Genomic DNA, 25,616 nt, shown 5'->3' on the forward strand with positions numbered 1-25,616 from the left:
TGGACAAAAGAGAGTAAATTATTTTAGAAAAAAAAATCGCTTTTACGCTTCATAAATTGTGTTAGCGCTGTTGGTCGCAGTCGTAAGTCGGAGTCGTTCATTTTGATTTTTTTTTTTACTTGAGAAATTTCATTAAGTTATTTGTTTTCCACTATTTAATGTGACTGGATTTATTTCAATTTCGCGCGAATCTTTTATGGTAGGGATTTTGCAATGAGATCATGGATTTTTCAATGTGGTAAGGTCTAACAAGGCCATCCGTGCGAGGAGAGTAGGGCCGAATTTAGTAGGGTTACTTAGTTTTTATCTCTTCAAGAAGAGACTATTTTAGGCTGTCAAAAGCTTTTAACGAGAAAGTTTTCTTTTAGAATCATTATGATCTTATGTACATAAGATAAGATTTCTCAAAGAGATAATTGAAAAATGTATCCACATTCAAAATTCGTTCTAAGAAGCTTTGTAATAAAATGCTCACATTTTTATAGAATTTTAGTTCCAAGAAATATTACCGCAAGGAAGATTTGGTTTCTATTGGATTTTAATAAGGTAAAAATTAGTAGAAGTTAATTTGATACAATCCTGCAAGGCAGTTGTTTAAAATTGCGGCTTTTGCGGGAACGATTAGTAGACATTAAATGAAATCAACAAAAATAGAACGAAAAATTGAAATGGTTCTCACCTACCTTTCACTGCTTCGAAACATTCACGGAAATAATTTTTCAAATACACATCGAAAAAAACTGCAATTATGCTACCGGTCGATCAATGAGGTGTAATAAGAGGTGCGTCACAATCCATAGTGATGTGACACTCCCCCCCGGTACGCCACTGTCCATGTGGCTTACCGCCGTTAGCACCGACATCCAGCACCGCAATCTTGGTCGCTGGCCTCTCCAGAAGCCCAGTCGCAGTCTGCACGGTGACTCGACGAACCTGTCCGTCTTTGGCTTGAACCACTTCGACCACACGTCCTCGTGGCCAACAATTCCGTGGAAGATTGCAGTCCACGATTAGCACCAGATCACCCTTCTGGATGGGCCTCACCGGTTGAAACCATTTTGTCTTGCGTGTCAACGTGGGCAGGTACTCGGCCACCCATCTTTTCCAAAACCTGTCGGCGTACAGCTGGGCCATCGTCCATGACCGCTTGAGGGCTGCCGGTTCGTTATCGAAGATAATCGGGGGCTTAGTCCCGTCTGCCGATCCTAATAGGAAGTGGTTCGGCGTTAACGGAAGTTCCGCGTCGTTTTCTAGCGGTATGTCAGTGAGCGGTCTTGAGTTCAGGATCATCTCGATCTCCAATAGAATGGATCGCAGAATCTCGTCGGATGGCAGGCGTGGGACGTCGAAATCGTTCATGATCTTTTTAATCGACTGGATCAAACGCTCCCAGCAGCCACCAAAATGTGGAGCGGCCGGTGGATTGAACGTCCACTTTGTGTTAGGACTGACGAATTCAACCATAAGTTTCGTCATGTCGATTTTCTGCATGGCCTCGCGCAGCTCTCGCGACGCTCCTATGAAGTTAGTTCCTCGATCGCTTATAATCTCCAGCGGGGAACCCCTCCTCGCAATGAAATTGCGCAGTGCCAGAATACAAGAATCCGTCGTTAACGAATGTGCTACTTCAATGTGCACACCTCGGGTTGTCATGCAGGTAAGTAGTACTCCCCATCTTTTCTCGACCCTTCTGCCAACTGTTACCGACATTGGCCCGAAATAGTCAATCCCGGTGTACGAGAACGGTCTTTGAAATGCTGCCATACGGGCAAGCGGGAGGTTTCCCATCGCTGGAGGTTGTGGCTTTGATTGTCGGACTTTACAACGCTGACAGTTTCTGCGTACACGATCGAACTCTGAACGAAGACGAGGGATGCTGAATTTCAATCGAACCTGGTTCAGCGCTGTGTGATGATTCTGATGACGGCAAGAAGCGTGGTACTCAGCGAGCACCAGATCAGTCACGGGATTCCGTCTTGGAAGCAGGATGGGGTTTTTGGTCGCCTCGTCAACCCATTCGCATGCGTTTATACGCCCTCGCATCCGTAGAACACCGAGTTCATCGATAGCTGGACTCAGCTTGTACAACGAGCTGCTTTTTAGCAAGGTACGTTTCCACGGACTGGCATCTGAGCTATTGCTACGGATCAAGCGCATTTCGTCAGGGTATGCCTGCTGTTGAACAATCCGGTAAATTGTGCTTTCCGCCAGTTTCAGCTCTTCCTGCGTTAGTGGTCCCAGCTCGGCGGTGGCCCCTTCGATGCGCTTATGAAGATTCGTGATGAAACGATGGGCATATGCCATCGATCTCAGCAGACGTTTCCATTTGGAGAAGCGCTCGAAACTCACTAGCGGCTCGGTAACTGTATGATGTAGGACACTGGGTCGAATTTCTTCTACAGTTGATCCTTGATCTCGATTGTGACCAGGCCATTCGGCTTCCGATTCCCAAAGAAAATCCTGTGCGCGAAACCAGCGGCTACTAGGGCGTAAGTCTGGCAGCCTTTGCCACTTCGTACCTTCGTCCGCTACGTTCATCTTAGTTGGCAACCATCTCCACTCATCCACTTGAGTTGTATCCAGCAGCTCACTGACCCTGAAGGCAACGAACTGGCTATAGCGCCGATGGTCAGATCGTAACCAGCATATCACATCACGGGAGTCTGTCCAGAAAACACGGCGCATGATCTTAATACGATGTGATTTGACGATACAGTCGGCTAGACGAGCTCCAATAACGGCAGCTTGCAGCTCAAGTCGAGGGATAGAGAGAAACTTCAGAGGGGCTACGCGTGTTTTAGATCCAATCATCGCACATTTCACCTTTCCTTCTTCCTCGAACCTGAAGTAGGCCACAGCAGCCATCCCATTCTCGCTGGCATCGCAGAAAATATGCAATTCCACATTGTTGGCTGGTTTGGCAGATGTTATAATTCGGTAGCAGCGAGGAATCTTAACTTGATGGACGTTCGGCAACGCTTCGATCCACGTCTGCCACTTTTCGGCCAGCTTTCCGTTGATTTCATCATCCCAACCACATCCGGAACGCCAGATTTCCTGCATCAGGATTTTCAAGTAGATGAGGAAATTACCAATGAATCCCATCGGATCGTATATAGCCATCAGTGTTCTCAGAACTTCTCGTTTTGTTGGCATCCTGATTCCGGAAAGTAGCTGCTCGTCGTGCTTCGGTGATAATTTGAACGTGAACGTGTCTGTTGTGGTGTCCCACCACATACCGAGCACCTTTTCCGTCGTCATCTCCGCGCAAAAGCTCATGTTCTTTTCCGTGGTACTGACCTCGTGCAGATTATCGATGACCGAACGGGAATTTGATAACCAATTGCGTATCTCGAATCCTCCCTGAGAGTGGATAGATCGTACCTCGCTGGCTAGTTTTACAGCTTCCTCCTCAGTCTCAACACTCATCAACATGTCGTCGACATAATGCTCATACTTTATGCACTCTACCGCTCGTGGATACTGCTCTTCGAATCTTTCAGCGTTTCGGTTCTTGACATAGTGCGCACAGCTTGGAGAGCATGCCGCACCGAACGTCATAACTGCTACCGCATACACTTCGGGTTCATCCTCCGGATTACCGTTGCTCCACAAAATCATCTGGCTTCGTTGGTCTAGCTTCTTCATCTGTACTTGGAAGAACATTTCCCGAATGTCTCCCACTACGGCGACGTGAAACTCGCGAAACTTATACAGAACTGTAAGCAGTGACACCAATTGATCGGGTCCCGTTAGGAGGAACGAGTTCAGTGAGACGCCGTTGACCTTGGCGGCCGCGTCGAATACGATTCGTAGCTTCCCTGGTTTGTTCGGGTTGGTTACTGGGAAGATTGGTAGATACCAGTCGTTAGAATGTTTCTCCGCCTTCTCCATTGCCGACAGTCGCCGAATGTAACCCTTCTCCTCGTACTCAAGCATTTTCGATCGCATCGCCGCAACTAATTCGGGTTCCCGTCTCATTCGCTTCTGTAGACAAGCTAGGCGCTTTGCAGCCATTCCCTTGTTGTCGGGTAGCTGTACTTGATCATAGCGCCACAATAGGCCGGTCTCGTAGCGATTCCCTACCAGTCGTGTTTCGGTTGACAGAATTTTAATCGCGCGCTCCTCATCTTTTGAATGTAGTGATTTTTGTGAACCAGAGATTCCCAACGACTCAATTGAGTAGTATTCCTTAAGTGCCGCATTCAGATCCCTTTCTTCTTCCCTAACACAGGGACAGATGTGGAAACTGTGATAACTGCTACAGCCGGAGTTCGTCGTACCAGATTCCATGGTGCAAGGTCCGTATATAATCCATCCAAGGCGGGTTTTGGACACCACCGGTTCGTTCTCACCACCTTCGACACTTCTCAGGGCGTGACCCAGGCGGCAATTATTCATCCCTATAAGGATCCGTGGAGAGACATCATCGTAGGATTTCAATGGCAAACCTTTGAGATAGCTGTACTTAGTTGCCAACTGCGAGACTGAGACCGACTGTTTCGGAAGAGAAAGATCCCTAACCGTATAAACCTCTGGAAGGTCGAACACTTCCGGAGTGTCGTTTACACCGGAGATCTTCAACGTCAGTAAGACTGACTCATCTTCTTCCCGCTGGTGGCCACCCGTCCAATTCAAGCACAATGGATAGGGCGTTCCTTTAAGATCTAATTCTCTCAGTAGGCCGTGCTCCATCAAAGTCGCCGACGACCCATCGTCGAGGAAAGCATAGGTTGTCACTTGCTTTCCTTTACCGTAGATCGTTACAGGCACGTACCGAAATAAAACCTTTCCCGCCCTCTTCGAATGCGTGTTGCAGCTCTGTGTTGTTGAACTCTCGTTAGACTGCTGCGCTGGTTCGGGAGTCAAACGTTTGTTATATCGCTTGTCGTCGTGCAACAATGTGTTGTGCATGAACGAGCAACCGTTTCTTCCACAGGGTGTTTTCACGTGGCAGGCACCGTAATGCCTCCGTAGACACTTTCTGCACAACCTTTGCTCTTTCACAACTGTCCAACGGGACCCGACGCCCAAGGCGAGAAACTTGCCACACGTGTCCAGACCGCTGCATTCGTTCAAACATACGAGACAGCCCTTTGATGCAGTAATCGGGCGATCTAACGAGAGAACTTCGCAACTAGAGTTGCTTTCCGAGTGAACGTTGATGTAGTTGTCGTCTTTCCTTCCACGTCTCTCTGGTTTCGAGATGTTGAGAGTTGGCATCGTGACTATGCTCGCTGCTTCAACTAACTTCCCAAGCCAGTCTCCGAATTCCGAAAGAGTGACTCTGTTCAATCCCTGCCGATGGTACGCCCAGTTCAGTCTAATAGAAGGCGGCAATCTCTCCGTCAGTTCTTGGAGTAGCGCCACGTTGCACATATACTCGTCGAGACCTGAAGCTGTGATGGTCGCGCAGACGTTTTGAACTGCAAACTCCGAAATCGATCAGCGTGCACAGTTTTTCAGCTTTCGGCGATGGCATTTCCCGGATCTTATTCACCAGCGAATGGACGATGACTTCCGGTCTCCCAAACAGGGTTCTCAGCGTCGCTATAACCCCCGGTAAGTTGGCAGGATGCAACAGACGACAACGTACCGTTTCCATTGCCTTTCCCTTGAGGCTTCGTTGAAGTCGAAGCATGTTTTCTTCGTCGCTATATCCGCAAATCCTGGTCGAGTTCTCGTAGCTTGCTAGAAAAAGCGGCCATTCTTCTGGGTTGCCGGAAAATATGGGAAGCTCCTTGTTGATAGCTTGACGCGCTGAAATCTGACCTTGACTTAGCGAAGAAACACCGAAAAACCCGCTACCAATCGGTTGGAATGCTGTCGCCTGAGGATTCAGTCCGATTCCACCGGCTGCTCCTCCGCCGAACATCGCATGCCGTTGTAAAAGGCGGCTTCGCTCCTCCATATGTTTCTTCTCTAATGCCTGCTGCTCCTCCAGCAACATCAACTCATGTGCTAGAGCCTCATTGCCCTGACTCACCTCTTGTGCATTAATTTGTGGCAGTGGATTTTCCGTCGAACTTGCTGTCGGTCCGGTCGGTTCCCAACGTCCATGGCAACGGCTGACTTCCGATCGCACCTGTCGATGATCCTCCTGCCACCTGCTGTGGATGATAACTCGTAGAACTCGCTGTTGATCTGCTACCTAACAATTTCGGGTTTTGATTACCAGTCGATCCACTGGACACCATCTGTGCCGGTTGATTTACAGTTGAACTCGCCGTTAATCCACCCCCACTTGAGCCAATTAAGTTTTGCCTTTCCACACGCTCTAGCACACGTCGCTCCGTGTCTTTCAACACCTGTTCATATTTCTTCCGTTGATCTCTGAGCTCCTTCAGATGCCGATCATCTTTCGCCTTCAACAAACGTTCAAAGCCCACCTGCATCACCGCCAACTGTTTCTGCACGTACTCCTCTAGATTAGATTCTGTTAGCCTGGTTCCGGGCTTTGGTATCACTCCAGTGTCGGTATTAGGTGTAGATGCACCGGCTGGAAGTTGAATCACCGCCTCAAGGCATTTCTTGCAACTCCACTCCTCATCCTGAACATTTGAATCCACACTAACACACGCGAAATGAAACCACTGCCCACACGAATCACACGCTACCATCCGACTGTTATCCGGATTCTTACATATGTCGCAGCTCACTCCCGGCGGTAGAGCATCGTTTGCTGGGGAAGTTCCCTGACCGTCACCTTTCTTTGACATACCGACTAGAGCCCCCGATTGATAAACGGATTTTATAAAATGTTGCGCAAGTAAACGGACAATAAAGGAGACGATTTCCGGTTTTGTAACTCTCGTATATTTGTACCGAAACGTAGAGGGAGGTTATAAAATCCCTTTGGGAATAAAGGTATAAGTTCATTATAATTAATTACCTTCATGGTTTCATGGGATTTGTGTGTATGACATAGGTGTGGTTTAACAACCAATGCTTATACTACTCACGTTTAGTTTCCTTGTGATACTTATTTGCCCGTACTAGACGCAACTATCCGTACTATTAACTTCTGTGTTCTTTGTTAAATAAATGTTTCGTGTGTAAGATATGTCAATCACTGCCCTAGGTATTTTACTCTAGATATAAGTAGAATAATCAATAATTCTGTAGGATAATAAATTAATTCTTCCTGCACGCTACTTCAGCTATCACGTTAATTCAACTCTCTGACTTGCACTTTTTCTTACCTACGTGTCACTTCTCGGTCGGCGGATGTATGACAGCTAAGTAGTACAGGGTCGGAGCTGCGGTTGTTCGACCGGTTGATCAATGAGGTGTAATAAGAGGTGCGTCACAATCCATAGTGATGTGACAGGCACAACACTAATTATATCGTAATAATCACAGAACCACCCTACTGGGAGCGAAACTTTCTATCAGCGAACACTAACACTAGCACCGTCTGCATATGCGTCACATCACCATACACATCCAACGAATGAAAGCTTTTTTCACGACGACGAAAGCTGAAGCGGAAGGGACTCTCTTCCACTCAAATCTTTGAAATTTCTTTTGTTCTGCTAGCTCTATAAGGTAGCTCTGAGTGGCGTACCATTTTCACTTAATTTTTTCAATAAACTCGGCCCAAAAGGCTATTTTAGAAACAAATTTAAAATACGTATCACTGAACTGAAGCAGAAGCCATGACACTCAACGCAAACAGAATCCAAACTGGCGAATGCTTAAAGCAAGGGTGCCAGACATTTTTTTTAAGTGGTTGCTGTGATCAAAATTCGGAGTATGGAAAATCATTGAAAATGTTTGTGAAACAATTTGTGATAAAAATTTCTCCGGTGTAATTAATTTTTAACATAGGGTTAAGAGTCTATTTTTTCCCTATTAGAAAGGGTGCCAAACTATTTCAATAATTAGGCTGCCTACAATCGATGGAAGGCATATAAATTGACATCAGCATCTCTGCTTCTTTTCTGAAAACCACAAAGAACTCTAACAAAAATAGCGTGAGAAAGGTGAAACACTGCTGTATGAGTGCAGCGAAAAATGGTAAATTATTTTGTGAAATTGATTCACAGGTTAATCTTTCATTCAACCGGCTTGATCCGTATTATTTTGCTGATTCAACCGTCACAGGAGCTAACTCCCGTGGATGAAACCGCTGTCAAGAAACACCGATAGCGCCAAACATCAGCTTTTTTACAATTCACTAGAATAACAATGAAAACAGTTAGTTCTATTAACATACTTTCGGCAACATAACAATTCTACAAAAATATATGTACTGACAAAAGTGTCTCCACATTAACAGACACGGTCAGCAAATCTGACATCTCTGCTTCGAAGGTGGGTTGCTGGCGCAGCAGCGATACAACACGCACACAAGCGCACTATAAGTTGCTGCTTGCGCCGAGCCGGCTGATGGCAAGGCAAGTAGCAAGAGCTTTCCGAACATGTTGCACTGCAATCGTGTGCGACATAGTGGCGCAACATTTGTCACACGCAGAGTACAAGGACGGGTGACCAGCGATGCCAGATGTGATGAAAGGTCTCCATTTCGAAGATAATTGATTGGCTCTGAAGAAAATGTATAGACTTTTCAAGTTTATCGTTGCTAAGCCAGCCGGCGCCCATAAAATCTATAAAACAAAAGTATTAATCAAATGTTTTCTCGTGCTTCTTGAGGAAAAAATTCCATTTGAATTTCAGATGGATTCGCGTTTTGTTTGATTCAGCCGCAAACAAAGTCGCTCCGTAATTTACTTGACTGGTAACTATACTAACTACACCTGGTTTCTTGAATTTCATACAGGCCCGTAGCCAGGATTTTGATTCGGAGGGGGGCTCAAATAATTTAATGTACAATGAAATTAGTTACTCAGCGAAATGTTCGTAGAGGAAACTATTTCAAAATACAGACAATGGAACTAACAGTATGTTCCCAGATACAAGTAAAATTATAATTTATCGTTGGAATAATCATTTTGAATACGATTCTTGTTATTCATTTTCTACGAGTGTTACAACAAGTGGACAAGAATATTATATAATATACGGACCTTAATCGCAAGTTAGTCCCATGTTCTATAATCTACTCTATTTTCATGGGACTGACTTGCGATTATGGGCAGTATGGCCTACTACCGTAAATCCCATAACAACTGAGAAGAACATAAATGTAGCGCCATCCCTAGAGTGAGAAAGGATTTTACTCTAAACCATCAATCTGCGTTTAGCGTACACTGGAATGTCAAAAACTTTCACAGTATAAGGAGCAAAAGATGGACAAAATTTTCTCTTCCTAGTGTTTTGGTATTTTGTACTAACGATTAAGTATGCTGGGAGTCCACGGAACATAAACATCAACCGGAAGACAAAATAACAAATACCATTGATAGATCCAGAAATGCCTTTTTGCTTTATAATTTTGGTCTAATTACTACCGGAACGTCATTTTTCGTTTCAATCCCCTTGTTTCCAGAAAGGAACTTCGGCATGCCATCATGAAGGTTTTTAACTAGTTGGCGCCAGTGGTTGAATGGTAAGCGTGACCGCCGCTCACGCCAGTGGGTCTGGATTTAATCCCAGCCGAGGTCGTTGAGATGTTCCTGAGACCGCATATTGTTTTTCGGAATGTAGAAGAAAAATAATGAAAATTGACGTTTTAAGTTTGCCTTTAGTACATTTTATGAGTACTTCAGTGCTTATAGATTAGATTTTTAAAAATGGGGACTCAAAATTAGACGCAATAAAAAAAATAAGTGGCTTTTTATGGTGTACAGTTAAAAGCTGAATCGAATAACGTTATTAGATTTTGTATAGAAGGTGCCGTTTTCAAGTTATGCACTTTTAAACTCAACAATATGGAAATAAATGCTCAAAAACCATTTTTAACGACCAAGATGGTCATCATTTTGAAACCGTCATTTTTGTAGTTTTAGTATCATCGAAGACGTTTTATAGCATAATATAACCCATCTATTCAGAAAATAATTTTGGTGAATAATCTCCCTAAAGGAAATTATGAAGCAGATTATTTAGATACTTCTGTCTTCAGTTAAGTTGTTGAAATTGACATTGGAAACAACTTTGATGAAGGCATGAATGCCTTCTAGTCTTTGGCGGACTAACTAATTGACAACGAATAGTGCATCATCAAATTGTGAAAGTCAGTTCATCAAAGAAAACTTTTTTCTCAACTTCAACGACTTCCTTCCAACGATGAATCAGTGCACTCTTCGAGAAATCCGCAAAGATACAGTTTTGAAATTTTCCTGTCAAACCCTGAAAATACAATGTCTTACCATTCTTATTTTTTGCTTAGAAAAATTAGAAGAAAAGTCAATAAATCTTTGTGGCGCAAAGTATAACCTCCACATTGCAGTCGTAAAAAAAATTTTCTCTTGCAGCATATTTTCCCGGGCCACAATCTACTTAACGGTATTCGTGATTCTGTCCAAAAAGATCAGGAAGTAAAACAAAGGTTTTGAAATGCCAAAACAGCTGCAAAGATGGTGGTTTTGCACTACACTAATTTAAACTATGTTTAACATGAGCTTGAGCTTATGCGACCACTACTGATTGCTAATCCGTTATGAAAATTGCACAGTGAACCAATAGTTAATAATACCTGGAAACAACAAAGCATCTTTAAATGTACAACTCCTGATAATCCCAGGTAGATTGTATTGCAGCAGGAAAGGGAAACAATGCTAGTACGACACTTGCTTTTGCCAGATGCCGTCTACACTATGGCGTACTACACTAGTGCGCTGAGAGGAAGTGCTGGAGTTCGCACTTGATTCAAGATTCTAGGAGTCTCTGGGCGCTCGGTCACCAGGATACTCATTAGGTGCCCAAACATATGTTTTAGGAATATCGATTGCTTTCGCGACGAGAATATGAAATAATTTTGAGCGGCCCAAAATAAGCATTAACTGTACTGAAAACCTTACTTTGAAGAAGGGGTATTGCAGAAATTTCTGGGGTATCGCGTGAGATATTATCATACTAACTAGTCGACGTAGAAGTAAACAGTTTTATGACAAAACAGATAAGAAATGTTAAGAATTTATTTAGTACAAAAATGAGAGCTTAAATATTATAGAAAATATAGAAAACATTCTTGTATTCTGACGTTTTTAACTACATTGGGGCAGGAACCAAGTGAATCAATTTTTGACTCATGTCATCGGATACTACAGGGCCTCTCAGCAAGAAAAATGTGATATCAAAGTCCTAATGGAAACCGGTCCCTCGAGTATCTATCGGAACGATCGATTAACAAATTCTGTTGACAGATCACACAGGAGAGGCTGCGAGATAGAAGAATCATTTTGAGTTGCTTTTGCGCGGATAGTAGAAAAGCCACTGATCAAACATCTAAAATACGTGATTGCCCATAATTCACTGTGTGATCTTTGATGGTATGGTTGGAAGAAGAAATGCTTTCGAATTGACAAGAAAACCCCAAAAAATTCGAGTGCAATAACTATCGAAAAATTACGAATTATCAATGTCGCTCATAACGTGCGCTTTCAAGTTCTGTTTAGCAGACTGTGCCTACTAACCGAATCCTAAGACGATACACGAGGCAGTAAATGTTCATCATGCTACAAATCTTGGATAAATTCCAGGAAAATAACTTGAAAACTCACCATTTGTTTCGGAATTTCAAAACCGCGTAAGATTCAGTGAAACGAACTGTTAACGTTTGAGCGTGGCTGCCCGGTAAAACTGATTGATCTGATTCGTATGACAGTGGTGGGATCATAATCAAGTGTCAAAATGAGCGGAGTGACATCCCGCTCGTTCGGGCCGTTAGATAGACTGAAGCAGACCGATACATTCGTCAATCGATTGTTTACCCAAACGCTCTATAATGTAGTTTATTTTAAACTAAAAGATCTGATGTTCAAATGACCGAAGCAATTAACCACGACAACTCCCATGCTACTTAGCTTCGCGGACGACATCGTTGGCATTGATCGCAGAGCAGTGGAAGAGGCGGTAGTACCTTTTAAAAGAGGGGAGCTGAGAGAATTGGACTGACTAAAAATGATGACTATGGTAGCTAGTTGAGAGCGAGACAGCTTGAGCGGTGTTGGTCACGAGGTGGGAATGCTGTCTCTAGAAAAAGTTCAATTGCAACAGGGAGTATCAGCGATGTGTCCAGAGCAATCTTGTGCGCGTCCGAAGGCTATGGGACTACCTCACATATTAACACCATTATCACTAGTGATATATGGATTCATATGTAAATGAATATTGGAGAAGGGGCCCTGGTCAGCAGTATGACGTAACTTAGTCGCGATGCTCTCACAAGAGCGCTGAACGGCGCTGACGTCCAACTTCCGTACACAATTCCGTATCCTGGTGGTCAACTGCTTCGTATCCTTGGCCCGCCAATTATTTTTGTACACCAGGGGCACTAAGCGAGTCTTTTTGGCGTAATAGGAAGACGCCTTGTCCGGTCCGAAGACGTACTTCCCATTCGCATGATGTTCGTTTAAGAACGACAGAAGAATTCAAGACACTCTTCCTGGTACAGTTGTTGATTGACCGGCTTGAACCACGGCTTTGAAATCCCTTTGTCCGATATGGCGATGTACACCATAGCTTTTTTTAAATTTACGCTTAAACTTATATTTTACTTCGGGGGTGTGTGGCCGACTTATCGCTGGAACAGTAGCTGACATTTCGTGGGATATGAATCTTCGAGAGCGGAAAGTAATTTTCGTCGTCCAGCACGAACGACGTCCCGCGGTAGTTCTTCGTCATCCACCGGCACTGCGATTTGACGATCGTGTACTCGGGAGACCGAGTCTTCTTCCGACAGATGATGTCCTCCATCTTGAGGGTTCGGTGAATCAAGGTGTGGGAGCAGTGATATTTTCGGCCGACGTCACGCAAACTCATTCCATCCTTGTTGTCGAACAGCTTTTTCAACGCTTCCTTCTTGTTCTTCGTCATTATCTTCGCCGGACGGCCGCTACCGGCCATCCGCTCCACGCCCAGGGATATCAGGATCCGGTAAACTGTACCTACGCGCACGTTTTCGTCTCGAAAGTGGTCAACCGTAAACTTTTTTCCACCATGACCATGCGTTTCGTAAAACCGTACAACACGCTCGCGAAGTGCTTGTTGTGTCGACGCCATCTTCGATTGAACTGACAACACCCGAACGAAAAGAAACATGCAACCCATTTCTAGGGAGTCCAAAGAGCAATTCTCTTGGAGCGAAAAAAATTTACTCTCGTTACTTTAACTACAGAAAGGTATTGAAATCATTCTCATTTTTTATTGAAAACCCGTTAGATAATAAAAGCCTACAATAAACAAAATTACAAAATTTAATAGAAAATGGTAGTTTCAGAAGCTGAGGCTTGAGCAATTCAATTATGAAATAGAATATCATTGTACCGTACAAAATAGTCAAATTGGAAAATAACTAATTTAAATTAAATTCAAAAAATTTGTTTTAGCACGACGCTGTGTTGAAAATATGTCTGCAACTGATTGGTTTTGATTTATATACCGTTGAACTGAATTGTACTGCTGAAGCCAAAGCTGACATATTCAATGTTAGTGAAAAAATTAGTTGAACTATGTAATTTTTTTGGGGTAGGCGTAGCGTAGTTGGTGAATCGATTGCCTTGTACGCAGTGCACCTGGGTTCGATTCCCGACCCCGCACATAGGGTTAGAAATTTTCCATAAGAGATTTTTCTAACCCGAAGAGGCGAATGACCTTAAGGTTAAAACCTCTATAGTCTAAATAAAAAAATATAATTTTGCTCGATCCAAATCATACTTTCCAAGTGTGGAGATCGCCACGCGTACACAGTAATGAAAAAGTTTTGAGCATCTCATACATAACAATGCGTATTTACCTCGCATATTCAATACGCTATGCTGTTGATGGTGTCTTTGGCTGGCTATAAAACACTTAGTGCAATTAAATTGTTCTTTTTAGTTCGAAAATTTCGCTATAAAATGAGAAAGCCGAACATCTCGACTTCACTGTACTTTTTATTTCCTAACTTCAACTATACATCGAAAATGAACCAGCATTTGGCCAGGAAATAATCATTTCCTGTCCCCAACAGAATTCAAGCTATTTCTTCCGCAGGTACGATTTTCCAAGGTGACACCGACAGAAAAAAAAACAAGAAGGAGACAAAACACGCTGAAATAAGCACCGATCGACATCACACGGCGAGTTGGAGATTTCCGGCGCCAGCCAGCCTGCGACCGGCACACGTGAGATGACTATTTAATTACGAAACTACAACAACAAACGAACCGGTTAAAGTGCAATAGACGTGGCGCTTTCCAGTGCTCGGATCACTATTGCAAACTGTAACCAAACTTTTCCCCATTCTTGGACCCTAACTGGAACAGTAAAAAAAAACTTCCCCTGCAGATAGGCAAAGGTTACGCGCAACTATCGACGGTTATGTTCAATTGACTACTACACTGGCATCTGTCGGCAGAAAGGGGCACAAAAAGAAAAAGAAATAACAGAACTTCTAGGAACTGTTGAACCAGAACGCACGTCTGTAATCATACCTCTCCGGAGCAGCAGCAGGGTTGGGTTGGTTGGTTCAGGTGCGCGGGGCCGAAGAACGTAGGTGCGTACGATGATTAAAATTGGATCGAAATTAGGTACTGGAACTGTCGCGGACGGGGTGACGCGGAGAAAGAAGGGAGAAAGATAGCCAGTGTATGAAAGATTGGAGTGGAACGAATGGGACGTCGTCGTCGTCGATGATGGAGAACGGCTCCAACAGAGAGTGAGAAAAAAAATCACACTCACCTATCAAATCCAGTTCTGGACTAGCGTTCCAGAGTGATGGACTCCTCTCTTAGGAGGTTGTCGGGAGGTGGAACGGAGTTCGGCTGATTTTTTTCTTCTTCTCCTAGCTGGCAATATTGATTTCATTTACATGAGCTAACAACATCCTGTCGTTAATTCAGGCGAAGTTGATTGGTTATAATGAAAAAAAGAACCCTTTCGGACGTGCGGGTCTCCGGGGGGTCGTTGATCCTCTGATCTGTTTTGAGGCCTGCGGAGAACTAGTTTTGACAGATTGATAGATTTGCACTGGGAATTTTTTGTTTGTTAAAGTTTATCTACTTCCTCGTTGCTCACATTCTCTCTCATTAAGCTAAAAATGCGGTTAGTTCTTTTTATACCTATTCTTGCGCGACTTGTTGGATCATTTGGAGGGGATTTTCTGCAAACATTTAAATATTAATAAATTTTCAATTCTGAATACTAACGGAAATTTAGTATTTTTGAGTTCTAGTCGAGGCTTTGTGCGTGATTGATTACTTGGCTTTGCTGGTTCCGGACAAAATCATTAATTAAGGGGATCTTCTCGGCGAAAAATCAAGCAATATTTGAGAACTTTTTGTGGAAAAATTAAGACATACGAGCTTCTGCTTTGGATCTTTCATTCGTTATTTATCGACAATTAGAAAATGATTTTTTCTTTCGAAAATTCAAAAAAGCGGCTTCAAAATGGCGGATCTCAATCTCATCGACCTCTGCGCGTGAAACATCGTCCTACTTTGTTAAGTGTAGGGTGTCTCGTAGTCAACTGAAATGAGAAATGGATATAATTTATTAAAATAGATAAAATTTCCCATGACTGATACTTAATTTTAAAAATTTTTGTTGAAAAATTTTTTTTGTAGACGTCAAAGACAAAAATTGTTGTTTTTACTGTTCCCTCGTTTAAAAATTATAAATAATTTTTCACGCCAATGTTAGGTATAAGTCAGACAAAAAAGTATTTTGAGTAAAGCAAATCAAGTCATTAGATCAAGACCCAATTGTTGATGTTAGAAGAAAAATCATGGTTTCGAGAAAAACGCCATTTTTGAAGCCGCCATTTCGAATCTTCGAAAAAAAAAATCAATTTCTAATTATCGATAAATAACGAATAAAAGATCAAAGGTAGAAGTTTGCATGTTTTTTTTTTCATTTTCCCGGAAAAAAATTCAAATATTGCTTTGCTTCTGTCCCATTCCAGGAACCTAGGACCAAAGGAGTGACATTAACCCTCTTAGCAAAGTCACTCCCAACGATTTATCAAATTGAAACGGTTGTGTACGGTTGTCCACGTTTCTTCCTTATTCAAGGTTCAAAATAATTCGTTGATTAAATTATTCATTGAATGAGTAATTTGATTGCCGTATAATTTTGAATCATCTTTATTTTGTACGCTGCACAGCCTGGCCGCTTTGATGCTTGTGTCATATTCAATATGTGCCACAAACAGTAATGATGACAAGAAAAATTGTGGACGAGCATCTGCAATTTTCCAGGATCCCAGGTATTGGCTGTGTATGTGTAGACTAGACTAGACTAGAATTTTTTTTCAAATATTGCTTTGATTTTCCGCCGAAACCAGAAGAAGGCTCCTTAATAGAAAATTTAAAAAAGTGTAATTTTTTTTGTAACTAAGCCGTACACATTTCGAATTTTAATATAAAAATGTTGTAATTATTTTCCTTCAAATAATGAAAAAAATAAAATATTCCGTTCATAACAAGGGCAATGAATGACCTTTAAAATCTCACCTTTCTACTACTGCTGCCAATATTACGAAACATTTCTGGCTGCAGCCATCCATCATCTTTCCTTATCCATTTACTCCATTTGCCGACCTTGAACATCGTTCAATGTCCCTAAAGTTGACCGACACCGCCGGACACCTGGGATGAACGACCAAAATCAAGCTAATCTATTTTTAGCTGCTTGCCAACAACCAACGGTGTCTTTCTTGTATTCTATGGACGTAGAGTCGCCGCTAGTTGACTTCGGTCTTGTTTGTGGGCACTGCTGCGGCTCCCTGGCAGTCATCTGTAGCAGCAAGCGTCAGGTATGTTTAGCGGTGCAGCAGCAGCAGCAGCAGCAGTGGTTTACCAAAAGATGGAGGAAGAACGGACTGGGGTGACGCTACAGGTGGCGGCAGTAATCAATATGATCGACGAGTTGCGCTGTGGCCCATCAGGAACTGCGTTGATGGAATGATGGCTTGACTTGACTTCGGCCAGAGCTGCCAGCAGTACATGAGCGCGTGTTGAGTAATTGCTGAATTAATTTTTTACTGCGCGAAGAACTTGATCGCGTGCAGGCAGTAGATGAGGGTGACGAAAATGCTGCACTCGGGAGAGGGTGGTGGAAGAAGATGCTGTCGGACTTCGCCATCTTGGATGAAGCTGTCGAAACTAGAAAAGATCGACATTGTTGAACTGATTGGACTGATTGATTCTTTAATTAGGTGTTCCATGTAACTCACATTCACCGGAACATTGGTAAATCTGGTAAACCTCTTTATTTATCTGAACCAATTTATTAGCCTACATTTTTTTTAGATTGGTTTTTCTGCAGTTTCCGGTTGGTGGTGAATTTGTGACCAACCAGTGACTCTTACACTCCAGTAGAGCCAGTCTATTGAGCAATCAACTGCGCGATTTCTTCTACTCCAACCAGGGCCGGTGGATAGCGTGGATAGTATGGGTAGTACTACCCACTCGAAAATAACCGAGTGGGTAATTACCCACTCGAAATTTTTAACCCATTCAAAAAATTTAGATGTGCAACGCATGTATCTCGCAATACACACATTTGAAATCATTGATGTACCACAATTCCATTTGCATGAACGAACATGATTTAATGTGAATGTAATGTACGCGTGTGTATTGCGAAAAGGGGAAAAATCCTTACTAATAAACCCCTCACCCTACGCTTTCTACCCACTCGGGCTTAAAGTGTTTCGCCGCCCCAGCTCCAAACGTAACAAATGGTCGACCTCCAAAGCCACAACCAAAACACCCGCGACGGTTCCTGTGTAGTATAATCGATTAATTCCGTAACCAAATCGAAACCGAAACCTCGCCAGTAGAGAAACGAAACTGTAAAGGTGCACAAAATACTTCCTTACACTTCCTTCGCTTAGAGTGCAATCGAATCACAGTAGGCTGAAGAAAAGATTCAAAACTGATGCAACATTTTGGAGCTTTCGGGATTTCGCTACTTCTAATTTCATGGGCGTCGTGCGACACTTCATTCATGGCTTGCTACGTTGCACTGCCCTGGCTGGGCCGCTTATGCCGCGGGCCGCCTGTGATAATGCCCATTCATAAATAGAGAACCGCTTGTTGTGGAAAACGGGAGAAATGATCGAGTCCGGGTGGGGAAGGGATGTAAGCCTGATCGGAGCTATAATCACAAGTGGTTCAACCTGACTCAAGCGAACTAGAACAGTTAGGTAGGGGCTGCTGCTGCCGTCAGGTTGTGTTTATATATAGATAACATATTATTATCGTGGCATTTCTGCGATTTACAGACAGACCGTGCCGAAGATATTGAAGTGTTGTGTGCTAGCAATTGATCGGCATTGAAGTTTGAGCTGCGATCAATTCGAAGCATGTAGTTTTACCCAAGCATCAGGTAGTTGTAAATATTGAATCGTATCATAGTATAACTAGTGAACAAAATTTGTTCTAATTTTATAGGAAAATCGTACTTTTAACCACGTTGATTAAACTACCTAGTTTCAAGCTATTATAGTAATACGCTTCATTTTCCGGCCTTTTGTCCAGACCTGTCCTACTGAAGCTTTAGAGCTTGGTTCTCGGAAGGGTTCCCCGCCAAAATCACTCACTACAATTTCAGACGAAACAGGCAATGTTGTCCACTAAAACACTGCTTAAGGCAAATTGTGTATTATCGCGAAACGCTGGAGCATTTATACATCAATCTGTTCGATTGCGCGTGCGGTTGTATGTAGCGTGTGCTAACGTGTACTTAACTACGCGTTTTAAATTCTATTTTATAATGTCATGTCGCCATGGAACGTGTTGCCTAGTGAATGAACTTTACTTTTCAATTGGTCCTACTGAATGTATGGACCTAAGTTGCTAGGACGGAGGGTAATGGTTTCCGGACGTGACCGATTCATGATCACGCGAACACGGACGTTTGTATTATTACCGGGGTGTTATAAAAAAATTCGTGATCGCGGGCGTAGGTGTGCGTTGTTGATCGCGAAGGGCTTAAGCGTTCGTATGCTAACGTGCTTGTCACGCGTGCCCGCGTGCATGACTTCGCGTGTACAAACCTCGATTTTGTAACCTTTTTGTGCGGAAATGTTCCTTATGAGCAAGAATGACTGTCGGGCAAAAATGGCAATTTCAAGTGCAAATGTACCCTTTCGGGCAAAATGGCACTTTAGAGTTAACATGGTTCTTCAGGTAAAAATGTCCCTTTCGGACAAAAATGACCTTTTCAGGCAAAAATGTCCCTTTCGGGCAAAAATTGCCCTTTCGGACAAAAATAGACTTTTCGGCCAAAAACAACTCTTTCGGTTAAAAATATCCATTTCATTCTACGGTTCTTTCTTGCAAAAATGGCCCTTTCGGGCTAAAAATGATCCCTTCGGGAAAAAATCGTCCTATCGGGCAAAAATGACCCATTCAGACAAAAATTAACTTTTCGGGGGAAAATGACCCTTTCGGGCAAAAACTACCTTTTTGGGCAAAAATGGCCCATTCGGACAAAAATAGCCTTTTCGGACAAAAACGACTCTTTCGGGCAATTTTTTTTCGAGAGTCCTGTCCTGTTGGAGGTTCTCGAAAGGGCTCCCCGTCAGAATCACATACTACAATTTGCAGACGAGACAGGCAATGTCGCTCACTAAAACACTGCTTTAGGCCAATTGTAGCGGGCCGTGATTCTGAATGTGATATTCATTGCACGGTTCAGGTATGTGCGGGCGCAGGGACTCGCGATCGCGTGTATCATCGCGAAGAGCTCGAGCATTTGTACGTTAACGTGCTAGATCGCGTGTGCCTTTGTATGTCGCGTGTGCTAACGTGAGTGTAACTTTGCGTGTATAAATTCTATTTTATAACCGTGTGCCTTTCGCATACTCACGCGTGTTGTTGGAAAATCGCGCGCGGACCATGTATTTAATACTTTATTTTTGGTGTACGGCTCAGATGTTGTAAGAAAGTAAGATCTTCCATATCACTAGAGTTCCCGAATATGTCGCCATGGAACGTGTTGTCTAGTGGATATGAGCTTTATTTTTTGATTGGTTGTACTGAATGTATGAACCTAAGTTATTAGGACAGAAAGTAATTGTTTCCGGACGTGATCGCGGATGGACGTTTGTAGGTTCGTATTTGAAACTTCGTAAGTGCTAAAACGCTCATCTTATTACCGGGGTGTTATCAAGTTTGCGTGATCGCAGGCGTAGGTGTGCGTTGTTTATCGCGAAGGGCTTAAGCGTTCGTATGTTAACGTGTTTATCGCGTAGGCTCGCGCGCATGTGACTTCGCATGTACAGAACTTGATTTTGTAACCGTGTGGCCATTCCTATATACACGTGCGTTCTTGGATGGTCACGCGGACCTTCATTTTGATAGTTTTTAGTGTACAATTCACAATAACCATATTAAAGCAATAGTCTGTTAGAGGTTCTGTAGCACTCATGCATGCAATATGCTTGATGGTGTTTGCAATGCCGTCAAACCCCTCAACCTAGGGGAGTGCCTTTCGGGCAAAAACGACTCTTTCGAGCAAAAATATCTATTCTACTCTACGGTTCTTTTAAGCAAAAATAGTCCTTTTGGGCAAAAATGATCCTTTAGGGAAAAATGGCCCAGTCGGGCAAAAATGATCCATTCAGGCAAAAATTAACATTTCGGGCAAAAATTACCTTTTCGGACAAAAATAACACTTTCGGACAAAAACGACTCTTTCGAATAAAAACGACTCTTTCGGGCAAAAATGTCTATTCCGGGTAAAAATGGCTTGTTCTGGTAAAAATTGCGCTTTCTATCAAAAATGTTTTTTTTTCGGACGAAAATGACATGTCTCTTTCGGGTTAAAATTCTCCTTTCGGACAAAATGTCACTTGAGAGCTAAAATGGTCCTTCAGGTAAAAATGTTCCATTTCTGAAAAATGTCCCTTTCGGGCTGAAATGACCCTTTCGTGCTGAAATTTCCCTTTTGGGCAATACTGTCGCATTCGGGTAAAAATGACCCATTCAGACAAAAATGGCCCTTTGAGACGTTATTGCACTTGGCCCTTTCAGACAAAAATCGACCTTACGGGTAAAATGTCACTTTCGCGCAAAAATAGCCCTTTCTGACAAAAGTGGCTCTTGCGGACAAAAGGTCCCTTTCGGGCAAAATGACTTCCAGCCAAAAATATCTCTGGCAAAAATGGCGCTTTCGAGCAAAAAAGGATCCTTTTGGACATAAAGGGCCCTTTCAAACAAAAAAGGTCCTTTTGGACAAAAAAGGTCCTTTTGGACAAAAAAGCCCTTTCGGACAAAAAAGGTCCTTTTGGACATAAAAGCCCTTTCGGACAAAAAAGACCCTTTTAGGCGAAAATTAACTTTTGGGCAAAAATGGCCCCTTCGAGAGATGGTAAAGATAACTTGGACACAAATGGCCCTTTCGAGCAAAAATGGTCCTTCAGACAAAAATGTCTCTTTCGGGTAAAAATTTCCTTTTCGGCCAAAAATGCCCTGTTCGGACAAAAATGACCCTTTCGAACATAAATGACTCCATCGGACGTAAAGGGCTCTTCCGATCAAAAAAGGCCCTTTTGGTCAAAAAGGCCTTTTCAGACAAAAAAGTTTCTTTTAGAGAAAAAAAAATGGCCCTTTCGGACAAAAATGGCTCTTTCGGGCAAAAAAGGCCATTTCGGGCAAAAAATGCCTTTTCGGGCAAATACTGAATAAGACAAATACTCTGAAATGTTTTAAATTTCGAATTTTTCGAAAAAATGGCCCTTTCGGGTGAAAATTACCCTTTCGGGCAAAAATGACCCATTCCGGCAAAATAACCCTTTCGGGGTAAAATGGCCTTTTTAGGCAAAAATGACCATTTCGGGCAAAATGGCCCTTTCGTGCGAAGATCACTGTCAGGCAAAAATGTCCCTTTCGACCAAAAATAGCCCTTTCCTACAAAAATGGTCCTTGCGGGCCAAAATAATCCTTACGGGCAAAAATAGCCCTTTCGGGAAAAATGATCTTTTTGGGATAAAATGGCCTTTTCGGGCAAAAGTGGCCGTTTCGGGCAAATATGTTTTTTTTCGGACAAAAATGGCACTGTCGGACATAAGTGACCCCTTTCGAACAAAAAAGGTCCTTTCGGACAAAAATGGCCCTTTCGGACAAAAATAACTTATACAGTAATGGACTTTCCGGGCTCAAATGCCTCTTTCGGGCAAAAATGGCCCTTTCGGACATAAATGCCCCTTCCGTACTAGAGGTGTGAGCCGATGCGCCGCCGCGTCTTTCATTTTTACCTGAAATCAAAGGCACAGCGGCGCACACCTGCATTTCGAACAAAATGGGCCCTTTCGGACAAAATTGGCCCGCTCGGACAAAAAAATGGTCATTTCTGGCAAAAAATTGTCATTTCGGGAAAAAGGACCTTTCGGGCAAAAAATACCTTTTCGGGCAAAAATGGCCGTTTTTGGATAAAAAAGGGCCCTAACGGGAAAAATGTTTCCAGAAAGCTTCTGGAATATTTTGGGCCTTGGTGAAACGATTTTTACGTCTGAAGATTCTTTAAATTTTAGGAATATTCTAAAATTGTTCGACGTTTTTCGGAATAAAAGCGTTTAAAATTCTTAAAATATTTAAAAATATGAACAGTGTTAAAATCTTTCATAAATTTCGAAATCTTTTGAAAAATTTCGAAATCGTTCAAAAATATCTGGAGATCGCCTGAAATGTTTCAGAAATGCTTGAAATATTTTACTACGCTCAGTATTTTTCTAACATATTTGGGCAAATCTTTTAAAATTAGTTGAAATAGATTTGGAATTTTTGGAATTTGGAGAAGAACCGGAAACATTTTTGTATATTTTCGGTTTTTACGGTCAAAATGATAAGAACGTCTGTTGTATACTGCCCGACGTTTCGGCTACTTATTATACCCTTTTTCAAGAGAAAAAGGTTTTCGTTCTATTCTGTTCGGATGATTTTTTTTACCGTAAAAACCGAAAAATTCACAAAAAATTAACATTAAAAAATTTTAAAATCTTCTGCAGTAAATTGCACGTTTCGAAAAGCCTCTACCGTTTTCAATCTTCCAAAACTCAACCTGTAGATGATCGATGTGGTTTATTGAAAACCCGAAACTCGCATCCGTCGAAGGGTCAATATTCGTGGATCTACGGAGAAATCCGAACTATTCCAAACCGGATGCTAGCTAAGCATTAAGGGGCATATTAAACCCAATGGCATTGATGTCAGATAAAAAGAGTGCAATTTAATAATAGATCAACCAGCCCCTTACTGCGGCAGAGATCGATCAAATTATATATAATCCGTAACAAGACGACTTCTGCGCAACTTGCTGATTTTTTCCTCCCAAGTCTCCCGAGGACAAACATATAGGTACTTGTTTTCCAGTAGCTTCTCCTCTTCCTCCTTCTCCATCTACTATTAACCGCACCACTCATTCAAGACAAATTTTCCATTAATGGATGAAAGATGCTATCAACCGGTTCCTCGTTCGCTAGCTGATGTTTCTGTTTCGCAGTTCTCTCTCTCGCTCGCTCTACCAGCTAGCCCTATCTCATCAGTTTGACAGAAATTAGCCTCGATAGGTGTCTTGTTGGTGTCGGTCGGTGTCCGTCCGTGGCTGCCAAACGACACGAGTTTGAGCACTCCATCCGCGAAGTTGGTTAAATGCGGGGACGCTGCTTGCCGCATTGCTATTTATGAACCCACTAAAACACAAATTTTCATTATGGCAATAAAGGCACGACTCGACACCCCCCTCATTCGCAACCATCCAAACATACTTTCGGCTAATTTTAACGACATGCAACAGGTTGTCCACTTCCACCTTTACCTACCTACCTGACAACAGTCGGCGTAGGGAAAACGGAAGTCACATGGCAATCCGAGCTAGTGGTGCTTTGTGTTCTGTGGTGGATCCATGCGGCGGCGACCAACAGATTCAACCTTTCCCAACTGGACCAACGGACAGCCAGGTTTTGGATAGCTTTTTCGGATGCCGGAACCAGATCCGTACCAAGGAAAAGCTTTTCCACAGTCAATTTACCTTTCACAATCCGCATCTGCTAACGAAGCTACGAACCAGACTCGTTCCGAACGATAGCAGCGATTTAGGAGATTTGGATCCCCATCCGGTCACCACCCAGCCAGCACCACACAAAAGCGATTACACGTGAATGCCGAAAATTTGTTTGCTGCACGTGCTCGGCACTCATGGCCAACCTTGTCTGATTCAGGCACAGGAGCGCTAGAGCTAGAACTAGACGATACACACGGGTTAAACGGTTAGGAGCTTAGCCCATACATACACACACTCACTTTTCCTCGATTGAAGGGAGCTTCATCGTTCTCCCTGGTCAGATTTCGGTTTTCGTGAAAGGACCCGGACGATGCTTTTAAATTCATATTAATTTTCGGGTTTTGTTAGCAAATGCTGCTCTCTGTGCATCCCTGAACTGATGCTGTACGGAGAGTGTGAGTGACGACGACGGGGGCGATTTGTGTGTGATCTCAGCATGCCTGGTGACTCTGGTGAATGCTGTCTCTTGGCTACGGTGTTGTGTGTGTGTGTGTGGGACCGGTGCATCAGGATTGCTGCGATCGTTTTCGACGATTAGACGACTCTATCAGCGTAATCGTCATCCTGTCGGTATACTGTTCGGGGCGGAGAAGAAAGAGGTGTTTTGACGGAATGCGATTTTGTGAACGGTATCGTTCCGTAACTATGCTATTTGTTCTGGTGGAAATATGGGGAGCTGGGCAGGGTTGTACTAATCGGGCGGGTTAGAACCTTGACATCGAATGCTTTCATAGTCAGTGAAGAATACAATGAATATCAATGGGGATTGATGACTACCCTGAGGGAAGCATTTTCCCTCATAGTAGCTAATTTCGCGGACAAATTTTCTAAATAATTAGAAAAAACACATAAAACTGACAAATTCTTCAACCCTGACGGTGCATTCCCACGCGTGCAAGTGAAACGTCGCCGATCATTGAAGCGCATCCTAACAGCGACGGAAGGACATTCGCTACAAAATGGAACACCCGAAACCTAATGCTCACCGAAAACGGGTAACAAATGAAGGAATTAATGAGTATGTCTGTCTATTCCCATCGCAGCTTCCCTGGTTTTCCGGTTGCAATTGCTGCGCAACAGATTGCCTAATTAGCAGTTACCGTTTTCACCCGTTTAACTCGTTCCATTTTCTTTCGACGTCGACGACGACGACGACGGTGTAGATTGTTGACCAAAGTTAAATTCGGGATCCTCCGTCGTCACCGTTTTCGAACGTCAATTTTAATTGCTGGTGTCGCATTCAACCAATTTTTGGCGTGGATTGAATTAGAGGGACTGCGGGTGTGCTAAACGAGTGCAATTAGTTGGCTAGTTGAGGACGCCAATTATCCGCCGGCTGCTTTGGTTAGCTTCTGATTGGGGAGTCACGGAAAATAGAGGAAGCTCGGTTAGCCGGACATCGGACCATATGGACAAAAAGCAATTATCTGTCCCCATATGATCACCGGCGCTTCCTACCATCCATTATCGCCTCGGGTAGCTCGAAGAATTGAGATACC

At 43.1% G+C, this 25,616-nt stretch overlaps 2 protein-coding genes across 3 annotated transcripts in view; one reads left to right on the forward strand and one right to left on the reverse strand.

Moving 5' to 3' along the window:
- Positions 1 to 5,223, reverse strand: part of LOC131693516 (uncharacterized) — a 39,731-nt gene extending 34,508 nt beyond the window's left edge. The window contains exon 1 of the mRNA XM_058981411.1: positions 846 to 5,223. Coding sequence (XP_058837394.1) covers positions 846 to 5,223 — 4,378 coding nt within the window. The remainder of the gene's footprint in view (positions 1 to 845) is intronic.
- The window catches only part of LOC131676869 (mushroom body large-type Kenyon cell-specific protein 1), a 398,326-nt gene that overhangs the window by 57,451 nt on the left and 315,259 nt on the right, over positions 1 to 25,616 (forward strand). The gene's annotated exons all lie outside the window — the stretch shown is intronic.

This window comes from Topomyia yanbarensis, chromosome 1 (assembly GCF_030247195.1).
Source record: "Topomyia yanbarensis strain Yona2022 chromosome 1, ASM3024719v1, whole genome shotgun sequence".
In the NCBI taxonomy this organism is placed as follows: Eukaryota; Metazoa; Arthropoda; class Insecta; order Diptera; family Culicidae; genus Topomyia; species Topomyia yanbarensis.